At 39.1% G+C, this 14064-nt stretch overlaps 1 protein-coding gene across 1 annotated transcript; it reads right to left on the reverse strand.

The window, feature by feature from the left end:
• Positions 1–6294: 6294 nt before the first annotated feature.
• Positions 6295–11451, reverse strand: LOC116063279 (cytochrome P450 2J6-like). The gene is made up of 9 exons (XM_031318179.2): positions 11141–11451; positions 10520–10685; positions 10273–10425; positions 10036–10196; positions 9713–9889; positions 9482–9620; positions 8565–8752; positions 6961–7102; positions 6295–6865 (listed from the first exon to the last, which is right to left on the reverse strand). The coding sequence occupies exons 1-9, from the start codon at positions 11330–11332 to the stop codon at positions 6690–6692; spliced, it is 1494 nt and encodes a 497-aa protein (XP_031174039.1). The 5' UTR covers positions 11333–11451; the 3' UTR covers positions 6295–6689.
• Between the last annotated feature and the right edge of the window lie 2613 nt (positions 11452–14064).

Here is a 14064-nt window from a genome sequence, read left to right on the forward strand (position 1 = left end):
TAGATAGATAGATAGATAGATAGATAGATAGATAGATAGATAGATACTTTATTGATCCCCAAGGGAAAATTCGAGGTCCCAGTAGCTTAAAGACATCACACACAACATACACATACATCACAAACAGGATGATAAAATAACAAATCGACATGAATAGCATGGACAATAAAAGAAAAGATACTAAATGAAAAATCCACATGAATGTACTAAGGGATGTATAAGCATGAGATGCTTGCAGTGACAGGGCAGGGACTGGTAAGGTGCTCTAAGAGAGTGTGTGTCATAGTGGTAGTGCAAATAAGTCCAATAGTGCAAGGATAAAGTCTAGAGACCAGCATTAAATATGGACAATATAAGAGAATGATGTAGACAGTAGGATAGACACAAATCAACAGTCAATGTTAGAGGTTTGAAGTAATAGGGTTACAGCCATTGTTCAAGTATTGAGTCAGACCTCAGTCCATGCTGGGGGAATGAGGGAGGGAGGGGTTGTGCATATGGTGTAAGCAGTTGTGCATATGGTGTAAACAGTGTAAGCAGTAAACAGTGGGCCAGTGGACAGTCCATAACTGTTGTTATACACCAGGGGTGGCCAACCAGTTAGGTATAAAGAGCCACAAAAAAAACCGCACCATCGTAAAAAGCCACACAACACATGCACGTCCACACTACAACAGCAACAGTGTCTTCCAGATCTAATGACAGTCATAATACATAGCAGTTTTCATAGTTTTTTTTTCACTTAGATTGACTCAGTGGGAAACCTGACAGTCTTTGTTATCCGCAATCCTTTTCAGGTCTTGCTTGAACTCGGTTGTGGCCACTCGAAGCAACTCTCTCACTCATTTGTCACTAAAGGGGCTTTCAAACAATCGGATTCAGCAGTGAAAGGGTTAACGAGGAAGGTGATCTGTGGCCGCTGTTTTTCCTCAGGTTGCAGAATCTGTCCTCAAAACTCTGCTGCATTATTTTCCATTTTAAAATAATTGGCAAATGTATTCAAATGTTTTTTTACTGTAATAAATATATATAAAATAAATACTGTATGTTTCAGAAAAGTTAAAAACAACAATCAACCAATGACACAGCCCCCAGCCACACAGTAAGAGCCTCACAGGAGCAGGCAAAGAGCCGCATACGGCTCAAGAGCCACAGGTTCGCCACCCCTGTTATACACGTAGTGGAAGTGGTGGAGAGGGAGGAGAGGCAGACACACTATGCAGAGAAGTCTATCTCTCCTCTTCCTTTTTGTGAATCATTGTAGAGTTGTATGGCCCTGTGGACAAATTACTTTCTCAGTCTGTCAGTTGTTGTTGTGCATGGTAGTCTTGAGCTGATCATGCTCTTCTGCTTTTCTAGTCTGAACGACTACTCAAAGCGCTTTTACATAGTACAGGAACCATTCACCATTCACACACATTCATACACTGTGGCCGAGGCTGCCGTACAAGATGAATGCAAAGAAAGTTACTTTATGAACTTGACTTTAAGATTTAAATGAAGAAAAAAGAAAAAAAGAAGGGTACTAAACAACAGTCAGTAACTTGTTTATTGTTAAGGCCATGGTCAAAATTAAAGATTTAATAATAATGTAATAACTATAACAATAACTTATTTCACCAGTAAATTGCTGTTGAACGACTAAAACAACCACCAGATGGAAAAAGGGTATTTTACAATTAGTTTGAATGCACCACAACCTACCTATTTTAAGTGAACGCACCGTCTGTGTTGTTTAATTCGGACAACGGCTGCTGCTGCGCTGCAGAGCAGACTGTTACATCCCCGGTGTTGGAATCCTCTACAGTGAAAAACAGTCACACTTACACTGTTTAACGTTAGCTGTCAGCATTTTAACTGTGTTTAATCCAGCTGCTAGCTAAAGGTAGGCTAACGTTACATGCTGTCAGGTGTAGTGTAAAGTCAGGCACCGAAATGAGGCACCGAAATTTTCGTTCTTATTCGGTCTCGTTACTACCGTTTAGGTCGCCACGTTTCGGTACCCAACCCTACTTACCAGAGTCAATATAGTGTGCAGTAACTCCTAAATAATAAATAATAAAATAATAAAGCTTGACGTGCTTCGGTGATACTTTAATTCGGCTTTACACAATGTGCATATGGCTTTCGACTTGTCTACAAGCCGTCCGGGAGTTTTGGAAAATAAAAAGCACCATTCAGAATTGTGTTGCTGCTGCATTTCTCCATCATGCCTGCAGCCAGCAGCAGGAGGATGTGTTAAGAGGAAGTATGACAGCTTGATAAGTAAAGGTGCAGCAAAGGGTCAAAAATAGTAGCCTGTTAGGCACGACGTGAAGTGAAAATAAATTAATAAATGGCGGCATGCGATTAAAAAAATGTACGCGTTATGCTCGGCCCTTAATCGCAACACGATAAACGTGTTAATGCTGACAGCCCTATTTTTATTATAGTAATTATTTGTTAGTCACTTACTATCGTTTGTAAATAGGTCACCAGCAATGGGTGTATTTTTTGTTGTGTTTTGACCAAAGACTTAAACCATCACATAAACAACCATTTAATAGTTATCAACAAATGTATTCAAGTTTTATTAATGATTTCAGTTATTATTAACAAATGTCTTATACCATGATTATGATGTAAAGGACTCTTAACATACACAGCTTGATTGTAATTTTAAAGAAAGGTGGTTTATGAAATCAAGGACAAAAGGAAATATCTTACAAACAGTGTCATTATTACAAGATTTTTTTTAAATATAATGTAATGCGTGTGCAGGTTAATTAAAGATGAATGTCCGAAACTATTTTATCAACAGGCAAGAGTTTTATTAAATTCACAACTTACAGTGTTAACAACCTCAGAACAGTGGCATACTCTGCTCCAACTCCCCTTAATACAACAAAAGAATAACACATTTAAGGATACAACCAATACCATGAAACAAACAATATACACCCATAACACCCATAGACAAAGACATATCTAGAATCATTGACTATAAGAGATATTCAGACGAGCCTCATCACGTCCGTGCACCTTCACACTATAAACAGTACTAACAAATACTCAAACCGACTAAACAACTTTTATTACACAAAATTATATTACTGGCAGAGAGAATAAACCATAGGCCTACATGAGACAATCAAACAACAGTGAAAGGTTAATGAAAAATAGTTACAGCTTTCTGTCCTAAAGCGTTCTGTTACAATAGACCGTAAAAATAATGGATGTAGCAGCAGTGACGTTTGGCAATTTGGCCATAGCCATCTTGTCTTTTCGAAACCGGACATGACAATTGTTGGATAAGAGGGTGAAGCTTTTAAGGATGACACGGCTAATAGTGCGTTCCATTTACCTCGGAACTCGGAAGCCGGAGCTGGGAATGACGTCACACCCGAGTTGAATGCGTTCCATTTACGAGTCGGATTTTCATTGTTTTCATTCGCTCTAGCCCAGTTAGCCATTGTTAGCAATACCAGTTGATAACAACGCATTACGTCGTTTTTTTTGTGCATACAAACAGCATAACATGTCCACAGATATAAGTTGAACATGCCTGTGTGAACGATTTACTACAGCTGTTAGTACAGGGGGCAGCCATGTTGGATTTTGAACTACTGCGAGGATATTCGGGTTCCAAGCTCCGAAATCCGAGGTCAGTGGGCGTGTTTCCGACTTTGACCTCGGAAAATCCGAGTTCTGAGTACACATGGAACGCACTATAAGCCAGTGTCGCCTATGGTTGCAATGTTGCTGCAATAAGCTAAACACTAAAGAGGGAAAATTGCAGATTTTCAACCCTTCTGAAGCGTTTCGGTGGAGTTTTATGGGCGGGTAAATGGGGACCTCCAGGTACTGGCGCCGTTCATCTGCATGTATAGCTAGTTAAACAAAAAAAATGGCAAATGTTCCCTTAAGTTAGAAGCTAATGCTAGCGCTAGCTAGTTAGGCTCAGTTGGCAAGGTGCTACCAAACAAAACATTTTTAGGCAAACAAAATGTTCCAAGAAGTAAAAATACACAGAGAGAAAACAGCACCCAAAAACAAGTTTGACTTTTTTAATGTACAAAGTGCCATGGATACACCTTGGTAAGCCTCTATTATGATTAACAGGTGCCGTTTAGCCACACCCTACGCATGACCTGCTTTATCGTCTTTTAAAAAAAATAAATGGGACTATAATTTAATAAAATTAACATCATGCTTGTAGAATAATGTTCTTACTAATTGCAGATACATATAATAAGAATGGAAAAGGTTTCCATAAGAGACCAAGTGTGTTTTGGTGTATGCTTATTTAGCTTAAGCAAATAACTATAAGATAGTTAGGATCACTGTGGCCTCGAGCAAAGTACATGAGTAATAATAACAAATGAAACAGGAGCAGAATGTACAGCTTACATAATACAGGGGGCCCCTGTAATGGCAAAATTATATTTAAGCATGATTCTTTATATTCTTGTCTTATTTCTGTTTTACTTTGTCTCACAATGCTGAAGGTGAGTTTTTTAAGTAAGAGCCACCAAGTCTGGGAACGTAATATGTACGCTGAATAGATAGGGACCCTATACTGCATATAGGGTCACATGATGTTGTAAAGCAACAGTCTGAAGTGCTGAATCGTGACTTTATGAATCTGCTGAACACAGTTAGCTCCCTAAACGCGAAGGTGTTTATCAGTGGCCCTATACCGCCAGTCAGAATAGGAGCTGAGATTCAGCAGACTGTTGGCACTGAACAAATGGCTTTCAACTGCATGTACCGTCCACTCTCTGCGGTTCATTGACAATTTTAACAATTTCTGGGACCGCAGACATATTTTTAAAGCAGATGGACTTTTCCTTAACAAGCTGGATGTGCCAGAACTTTCTTCAATTAAATGAAGAAAAAACTGAGGTGGTTGTTTTTGGAGCAAAAGAGGAACGATTAAAAGTCAGCACTCAGCTTCAAACGATAATGTTAACAACAACAGACAAAGCCAGAAATCTTGTTGTAGTCATGGACTCAGACCTGAATTTTAACAGCCACATTAAGACAATTATAAAGTCAGCCTATTACCACCTTAAAAATATATCAAGGGTTAAAGGACTTTTGTCTCAGCAGGACTTGGAAAAACTTGTCCATGCTTTTATCTTCAGTAGACTTGACTACTGTAACGGTGTCTTTACAGGTCTCCCTAAAAAATCAATCAGACAGCTGCAGCTGATTCAGAACGCTGCTGCTCGAGTCCTCACTAAGACCAAGAAAGTGGATCACATCACTCCAGTACTGAAGTCTCTACACTGGCTTCCAGCGCCTCAAAGAATTGATTTCAAAATACTTTTGCTGGTTTATAAATCACTAAACGGTTTAGGGCCAAAATACATTTCTGATCTGCTACTACAGTATGAACCACCCAGACCTCTCAGGTCATCTGGGACAGGTCTGTTTGTTGTCCCCAGAGTCAGAACTAAACAGGGGGAAGCAGCGTTCAGTTTTTATGCTCCACATATCTGGAACAACCTCCCAGAAAACTGCAGGTCTGCCGCAACTCTCAGTTCTTTTAAATCAAGGCTGAAGACCTATCTTTTTGATGTTGCCTTTCATTAAATAACTGTTAATTTCTTATACTGAAGTTGCATTGTTGACACTATGTGTGCTGTCAACAACTGTCAGACACTGCCAATCTATATAAGCATATAAAGAGAAATTCCTATTTTATCTGCTTTTATATATTTAACTGTTTTAATTGCTCTTCAATGTTTCATTTCTTATACTGCACTGTAACTTTTATTCTCGTATTTTATCTGTTTTAAAAAAAATTTTAATCTGTTTTCATGTAAAGCACTTTGAATTGCCCTGTTGCTGAAATGTGCTCAGCTATACAAATAAAGCTGCCTTGCCTTGCCTAAAACTATCTGTTATTTCTGCCTGGATAGTTGAGACTTCTCACATAGTTGAGATAAACGGGATGTCTAAACCTTGGGGTAGAAAGTGGTACGGAGGGGAAGAAGTGAAGTGGCTCCTGAATGTCTGACTATGTTTGATTGTGAGAAATGTGTGAGTCATGTTTAGAAAGAGGGGCATGTCTTTCTGTCTCACTGAAGATGCATATAAACTGTGTGCTTTTTCTCATTCGTTGAATACACTTTCCCACTGTGCTGTTGTACTTGTGAAACCGTGTTCCTATATTTGCAAATATAAATAAATACTCAAAGACCAAACTTTGGATTCATTCTCAGTAACTTAGTTTCATTTCTTGTGTTTTTAATCTACTCTCCTGCTGTTAACAAGAAAACTTCCACTACACCCCACCCTGTGATTTTTGTCTGTTGCTAGGGAAACTGAGTCTCTGCGTGCTTTGTGATACCATAGATCTGTGTATTGAAACTCTGATGCTTGACTGATTAAACAAATGTTTAAAATCTTATTGTCTTATTTGGCTCTTGCTTAGGATCAATGTAATTCCAATTTAACAAATGCGCTGGGATATATAGGTCTTTTATTTGGAGTCAGACACGTTGTCCCAAAAGGGGGGACACAGAGGAGGAAAACCCCAACATGCTGTATTGAAAAAGACTTCTCTATACAAGCCGGCAGGTTTAAGACAATTCTGTATTAGCTTCACTTTTCAGACTTGGAAGCTCCATCCATTATTTTTACATTCTATGTTTGTTACATGTTGTGTAGATGAAAAATGATTCAGTCAGATATGGTATAATTCAGCGAGCCTTGGCGTAAACATTGAAGGGGTGCGGTACACGTGTTATTCCAGTAACTCCTTCTGTACTTAACTCTACTCCATCAGGAACGGAGAAAGAGAACTTCTGTAGTAAACCGACCAAAAACAAGAACAGCTCCATTTTGGCGAGGCCTTCTCCGAGACACACGCGTTTCCCTAAAGAGTCCACAAACACACATTTGGTGTAACAGCTGTGAGTAAAACATATATTCTGGTTCAGGTTATGCGTAAGAACAATGAATGTTGTTTACCTGCAGAGAAAGGCAGGAAAGCGTCTCTTTTCATGAACTTTCCCTCAGCATCTAGGAAGTGTCCAGGGTTGAAGGTGTCTGGCGTCTCCCATTCAGTCTTGTCAAACAGCACAGAGGTCAAGATGGGCATCAAGGATGTACCCTAAGAAAACAAAAAGATCCATAGGTTAACACCACGTAATTCTGCAACAACACTCATATTTGTCAAGACTTAAAATGATTGTGTACTAAATGTAGGGCGACCAGATTTCCCGGAACTAAAACCGGGACACTTTGCCCGTGACCGTAGTGCTTGTGCATGCACACGCTTTTCAACGTGAACATGTGCCAGCCCAGGTCAGACATAGACACAGACAGATTAGACAATTTTGTCAACAGCACACATAGGCCTACTGCTCACAACATAATGAGGTATCTCAGTTATTGCAGAATTATTTGGAACTGCTGCCACAGGCTTGAACTAAAGTTATGGTAACACTTTACGGTAAGGATACATGAATTATGAATTCATGCATGAATTAATTCATGATTTGTGCATTACTTCATTCCTTTATATCTTATGAATCATCAGGAATTGACATGAGTTCATAGCCTCTCATTCATGACCTCATGCATGAACAACACATCAACTAAAACATTAGGTAAGGTGGGTACATAATTGTGCACAAGTTGTGTTCGAATCAGAATTTGATAATTCATGTAGGCCTACCCTTACCGTAAAGTGTTACCAGTGTTATTCTAAACAACACACACACACACACACACACACACACACACAAATGTAATCTCATTTGATAGAGCAGATAACTTCCCTATTGGAAACAAATTCATTCCGTATACAGTATTTGTTAAAGGAGTGAATTTGCTCAAGAATCAATTTGTTGGCTGAAAGCCTACTGTGAAATTACGTGCAGGTGTCAGCAAAATTGGCCCGTGTGACGAGTAGCGTGTTTAAGGTGGGAATGGTCATAGGTTCCTCTCGTCAGTCATGTGTTGTTCATGAGCGAAAAGATCCGCTCAACGGGAGCATTTGTGCCCGGTAGAGACCTTCATTTTTGAACGGAATCTCCCTGCTTTTGAAATGCGCTAACATTTTCACCCAGCGCTCGTCCGCTGACTTTCCAGCGGACCAGGAGGGACTGGTTAAAACGAGACAGATAGAGGCATTGTGACAATGTTTACAAATATACATTGTAACGCTGGCTGCACAGATTATGCAGACGCAGACCGCTACCACTGACTGACTGATTGACTGACACACACACACACACACACACACACACACACACACACACACACACACACACATACACACACACACACACACACACACACACACACACACACACACACACACACGCATTGTTAAAATCATACGCTGGACGCTTTATTAGTCTTTCTACATGGATTTAGTTAATGGTCCGGCTATAATAAGACCAAGTCGGCTATGTAATCGCTGACAACGGGGACAATTTCATAGTGGTTGGGGTAAACCAGGACATTTTAGCGTCCCGACAGGCTTTTGTCGGGACTTGGGACACGCAACTCAGAATCAGGACTGTCCCGGTCAAACCGGGACGTCTGGTCACCCTAACTAGATGCACCTTGGGTATGACGTAACCACCCAGTGTTGTGTCCTTGGCAGCCATTCTAAGTACATTGAGAGGAACAATGTTTCCCATCCTCTGGATCTCGTGGATGACAGCATCGGTGTAGGGCAGGTTAGGTCTGTCTGCCATTCTGGGCAGTCGGGTCTGTCCGATCACTCTGTCTATCTCTGCCTGGACTTTGTCTAGAAAAACAAGAAAATTAAAGGAAAAAGCTTGTAGCAACAGGCTGAGAAAAAAATCATGTGAGTGACATCTTAAGCCAAAATTATACTGTTTGTGTTCACTGTTTGTGTTCACTGGTGTGTTAAATTCTGCTGAAGTTTTATATAATTGAGCCTTTAATGCGAAATGCTTACATGCTAAACTAAGATGATGATAAGCATGTTGGCATTGTCATAGTGAAATGTTAGCATGCTGACATAAACCTGTTAGCTGTTAGTTGTGTGTTAGCAAGCTAAAACACGTGGAAACAATACTGCATAGCCTTAGAACTGATCCACATTCCACTATAACACGAGTTGGATACTGTCCAAATGCTTTGGCCTAAATAACATAAATATAGTTAGCCTTAAACTGACATTTGGATATTTGACTTTGTAACAAAATGCATGTTACACACGTAACACATAACATTAGCTTATTGTCAGGATTCCGTATTCTCTGCATCCACTCTTGTTTTCAGGCTCAGTTTTTCCGGGCCAGCAGCTTGTAAGAAGCTAGTTATGGGGTCTTTACCATGTTGGTAATGCATCCCACCACACACAGCTTTTAGGCTTTTAGCGTTTTTCTGTTGGTAGCTTGATGAACCTTCACGCGATACAAAATCATTAGAGAGCAAAGAGTTGTTTTCCCCTCTAGTGGGGGCGAGACTTAAAATGCGCTCTGTCTCTATGGCCGAACATGTCACCTACTCTGAATATCAGGGATTTTGATGAGGAAAACCAAAGCCCACAGCAAAGTAGTGAAGGTTGTGTCTGATCCAGCCACAAATATATCCAGAGTGCACATGGCCAGATTGGTCTCAGTGAAGCCCAGATCAGTCTCTTTGTGCTATTCAGAAATGCAGAGAAGATACAGTATTGAGTGTCTGGTAGATTGACAGGAAGTGCTACACAGTGTTGTACAGTCAACTGTTAACGTACATTCTCCATTTCAATGAGGAAAGCATCAATGTAGTCCCTGGGATCGCTGTGGTCCAGGTCCTTCTTATGACTCTTTATCTCCTGACTGATGAAGTCTAGGATGGCGTAGTTGTTGCTGAATATTTCATTGTGAGGACCTGGCAAGTGCTTCATCACTCCAGGGAATGACTCATACAGCTGCTCAGAAGAAAACAGTATGTGACATGTCATCACCCTTTACATTTTGTGATGAACTTTGAACACAGACATGGGCCTCGCCAACAATCCCACCAGAATGCTGTGCCTGTGAACATGATTGAACTAAATGGATATTACTGACTTACCGTAGCCCATACAGAGCCCTCCAGCCTAAAAGCTTTAGAAATATTGTTCAGCATGGTCTGGAAGTTGTGGTCGTTGTAGTCATACCGTTTCCCAAATACCAGCTGGCAAATGATGTTGGACCCAGCATTGTTGAAGAAGCCTGCTGGATTGAAAGGTTCACCTGGAGGAGAGGACGCCACTGTTTAGACAATGCTTTACTGCTGAAGAGATGCTCATTGTGAGCTTATTTTGCAAACCTTTCTCCTTCTCTATCTCCTTCTGCAGATGTCGGATCTCCTCACAGATACTCTGCTCCATGGTACCTTTGCCCAGGCCAAAGCTACGTAAGGTAGACAAGGCAAAGCGTCGCTGTCTCTTCCATTTTTCACCATTGCTTGAGAACACACCACCTAGACACAAGCATGCAGAAGAAATAGAGTTAATGACTCAGGGGAACTAATTCCTGCATAGCATGAGACAAGAGAAAGGGAGAGATTTGTACACCTGCGTCTCCTGAGTATACCCTGTCAACTATTGCACTGTATGGTCGATCCACAAAATTCTCAGCTTGTGTCACTATGGCTTCCTTCACCATCTTGTACCCAGACACAAACACCATCTTCCTACGGCCAAGGCGGACACTGAACACATTCCCATAGATGTCAGCCAGCTGTGGACAACACATTTGGAAACAAACACTAATGAATCACAACACACCACTGTCTGCATCATGTACATTTTTAAATTGTTCAAAAACAAAATCTACAAATGCACAATGAGGAACAATGGGCAACCAGGTGTACCAAAATCAGAATTTACATTTATATTAACAATTTAACCACCAGACGTCAGTATCTGCCATGACTTTCTATATAAAAAATAAGTAGTTTAAACACAACTGCAGATTTCCTGAAGAGTGTAAACAATGTAAAGTACATTTACTCTGTGAACTATTAAAAATAATTGAAATGGCTTAAATCTTTTTAGTACATTGGCAAAGTTGTCCATATTGTTGTTATATTAAATGATTTAACATTTACATAATACACATAATAGTTTGAATGTATTAGAATGTGTCAAAACTAAATCACACTAATATGAAAATATGATTTTATTATACCTTACCTTAGTAAAAGAAATGTGTGGATGTTTCATGTCTACACTGAAGAAATATCCCACAAGGGGAAGAGCCAGAGGTCCTGGAGGATAATTTTGAGGATTCCTGAATTTGAGGAAGTCTGCTATTAGGATAGAAATAAAAATAAACAGGAAAAGCCCTTTCAAGTCAAAACCCAGCAAAAAATTATAAAGCCACATTGTTAAAGGGAGTTAAATCTGCAGCAAGAGTAAGGTCTGATCTTTTCAAGACCTTACACTGCACTACACACTACTAACATTACAGACGACTTAAAAACAAAAGATTCTACTTACATAACCAAATGAAGACACACCTACCTTTACCTTGGCAAACAAGATCTGTGTACATATGATAATTAAATGCAAAACCTTTCAGTAACCTTAGACTTTGGAAATTGATCATGTCAAGAGAGTCAAGCCAACAAATTGCTGTAGGAATAAAAGGCAACTAACAGATCTATTGTGCAGTGGCATGCAATAAAGTCACCCTACCAGCCAGGACGAATCCAGACAACATAGAACCAGACTGTCATAGTTCATTAGTACTGTTATGCTGTCAGGCTAAGCAGCCAAGCATACGCCAAGTTACTTTTTAATTCTCATACATATTGATTGGCTTAGTAAACATTGTAAACACCATTCTTTTATTATTTATCTATTTATTTATGCCCCTCTATCTCTACCCTGATAGATGCCATTGGGAGGCCCCAGCAGGCGTGCCTTTGGGCAACAGCTTAGGATATGTTGCAGGGATCCTTTTGTCTGGCACAGTGGAAATATTGGATTTTCTGTAAGCCCTATAGCAGAATAAGTTGGATGGGCTGGGGAGGACACCATAGATCAACTAAATAAGGAATTTGATCCAGAGCATGACACACTTTACGGCCCCAATAACGTGTTGTTACCATAACAACTAACAAATGCTATTTTCTTACAAACTAATCAATCAATCAATCAATTTATTTTTTTATTTTATTTTTAGAATCAATTTCAACAGTCAGTCATCTCAGTTCATAAACATTAAATTGAAAATTTTACATAAATAAATACGCATGACATAATGTAAAAAGTAAGTATGAAAATAATAATTTAAACAAAAATAAAAGTGTTAGACTTGTTAGAGCAGGTGTTTTTAATTAAATAATTTTGAGTAGATATTAGTTTCTTTCTTTCTTATTTGTGTTACCAATTTAAAAAACTCAAAGTACATATCAATTTCAATTTGGAATGGTGTTAAACATGGGGTTGATTTGGAAATTGTTGCTTTGTGAATATGGAACTTATCTAATAAGATAAAAAGATTTACAATATTACACAAGTTGCTATCTTTACATTCGAAGTAGGTTATAACATGTTTCCCTTCAAGTGTGAATGTATGTGTTGTTTTAAATACTATATAATTTTCAGAGTCTTTCCAGAATTTAATACAGAATGAACAACCATAAAAAGATGGGTTAAAGATCCTTGTTCTGTCTTACAAAAGCTACACTCATTATCAACAGGCATACATTTTGAGATCAACAGGTTTGTAGGGTATAGTAATTTGTAAGGTATAATTGTAATTCTCTAACTTTGTTTATGATACAATATCTACAAGGAACAAGCCAGGCCCTATGCCATTTAATTTTAGTAAAATGAGAATTCCAGAAAAATGTGTCTTTAAATTTAGAAAGCATTTTCTAATGTGCTTATTGTTAGGGGAGAGCCGGGACGATTGAAATGCGGGACGGATGAAACATTCCAGTTTTCTCCGAGTGCGATGATGATAGACAGACTTCCTTAGGTCAAAACATAGAGCATGTTAACCTCCTTCTATCAGCCAAATATCTTCCTGTTATTTCCTTTTATCACGGAGTTACAGGCGATGAACGAGTTTTGATGGTCGAAAGTAAACTTCATTAGCGGTTAAATTTTTTCGATTATTAATGAGTGTTTTTGATTTAAAGGTTCGACTACGTGCTTATTCGGTAGACTATTTAGTGTTCTCCACAATCCCAGACTTTCATATTGCATGCTTGTTTACATGGAAAGCAAAACAGGTTATAATGGCATATGTCTATGTCGGGACGGTTGAAACAGCTGTTTCAACTGTCCCCAACCTGGCTGTAACTCCATATATTTTAAGTAAATGCACAAATATCTGTGTTTATACAATAATTTATGGAGGTGAGACATGGAAAAGCAATTTTAGAAAGATGAAAATATATTTGGACCCCACCAGGTAAGGGGGTCGAGTTTTCCCATGTTATCCTATAGAGACTGATGGGCTGTGGGTCGTTAAGGGCACTTATTTGGATGTGCAGTGACCTAACCCATGTAAAAACCTAGTGAAACGACATTTTCCACAATAGAAACATGATATAAATGGGAAAACTTACTGTTCTAGCTATAAAAATGGCAGAATCATCCACAGTGCATGCTATTTCAAAAACCGCTTCATACACGCTTCAAGGTGACGGCAATGAGTTGTTAACAGATATTCACGAAGACGTATAGCCCAGCAACAATCTATCTAAAATAACACCTTTTGGGAGTACCATTCATGATATGTAGTAAAATATTTAAGTTGTGGGAAGTTTATATGGCTTAAACTGTATGTTTCATCCGTCCCCCTATGCTGTTTCAATTGTCCCGGCCAGGAGGGACGAATGAAACATTACGCATGTCCCACTTTTGCTGTAATAATTCCTGAACGGTTTTGTTCAAAGCTGAAAATGCAACTGTATTTGACAGATGACAGGTGTAGGTTGCTAGTGACAAAATATTAGCTTTCAGTGCGATACGATCGCTTTGTAAATTACGTTTAATTAAAAAGTGTTTCAACTGTCCCGGCTCTCCCCTACATTTGCTGCTCATAACATCAATACCCTTTATATAAAGAGTAAGAGTAAACTTCATTTTGTTTTTTTATA

This window comes from Sander lucioperca, chromosome 11, assembly GCF_008315115.2.
Source record: "Sander lucioperca isolate FBNREF2018 chromosome 11, SLUC_FBN_1.2, whole genome shotgun sequence".
Lineage (NCBI taxonomy): Eukaryota > Metazoa > Chordata > Actinopteri > Perciformes > Percidae > Sander > Sander lucioperca.

Bases quoted from the DNA above. Each gene is read 5' to 3' on its own strand.
- LOC116063279 (XM_031318179.2), bottom strand. From the start codon at position 11,332: ATGTGGCTTTATAATTTTTTGCTGGGTTTTGACTTGAAAGGGCTTTTC. The intron at 10,686-11,140 runs GTAAGGTATAAT...TGTTGTCCACAG, and splicing joins CACACATTTCTTTTACTAAG to CTGGCTGACATCTATGGGAA. The intron at 9,890-10,035 runs GTAAGTCAGTAA...TCTTCTGAGCAG, and splicing joins AGGGCTCTGTATGGGCTACG to CTGTATGAGTCATTCCCTGG.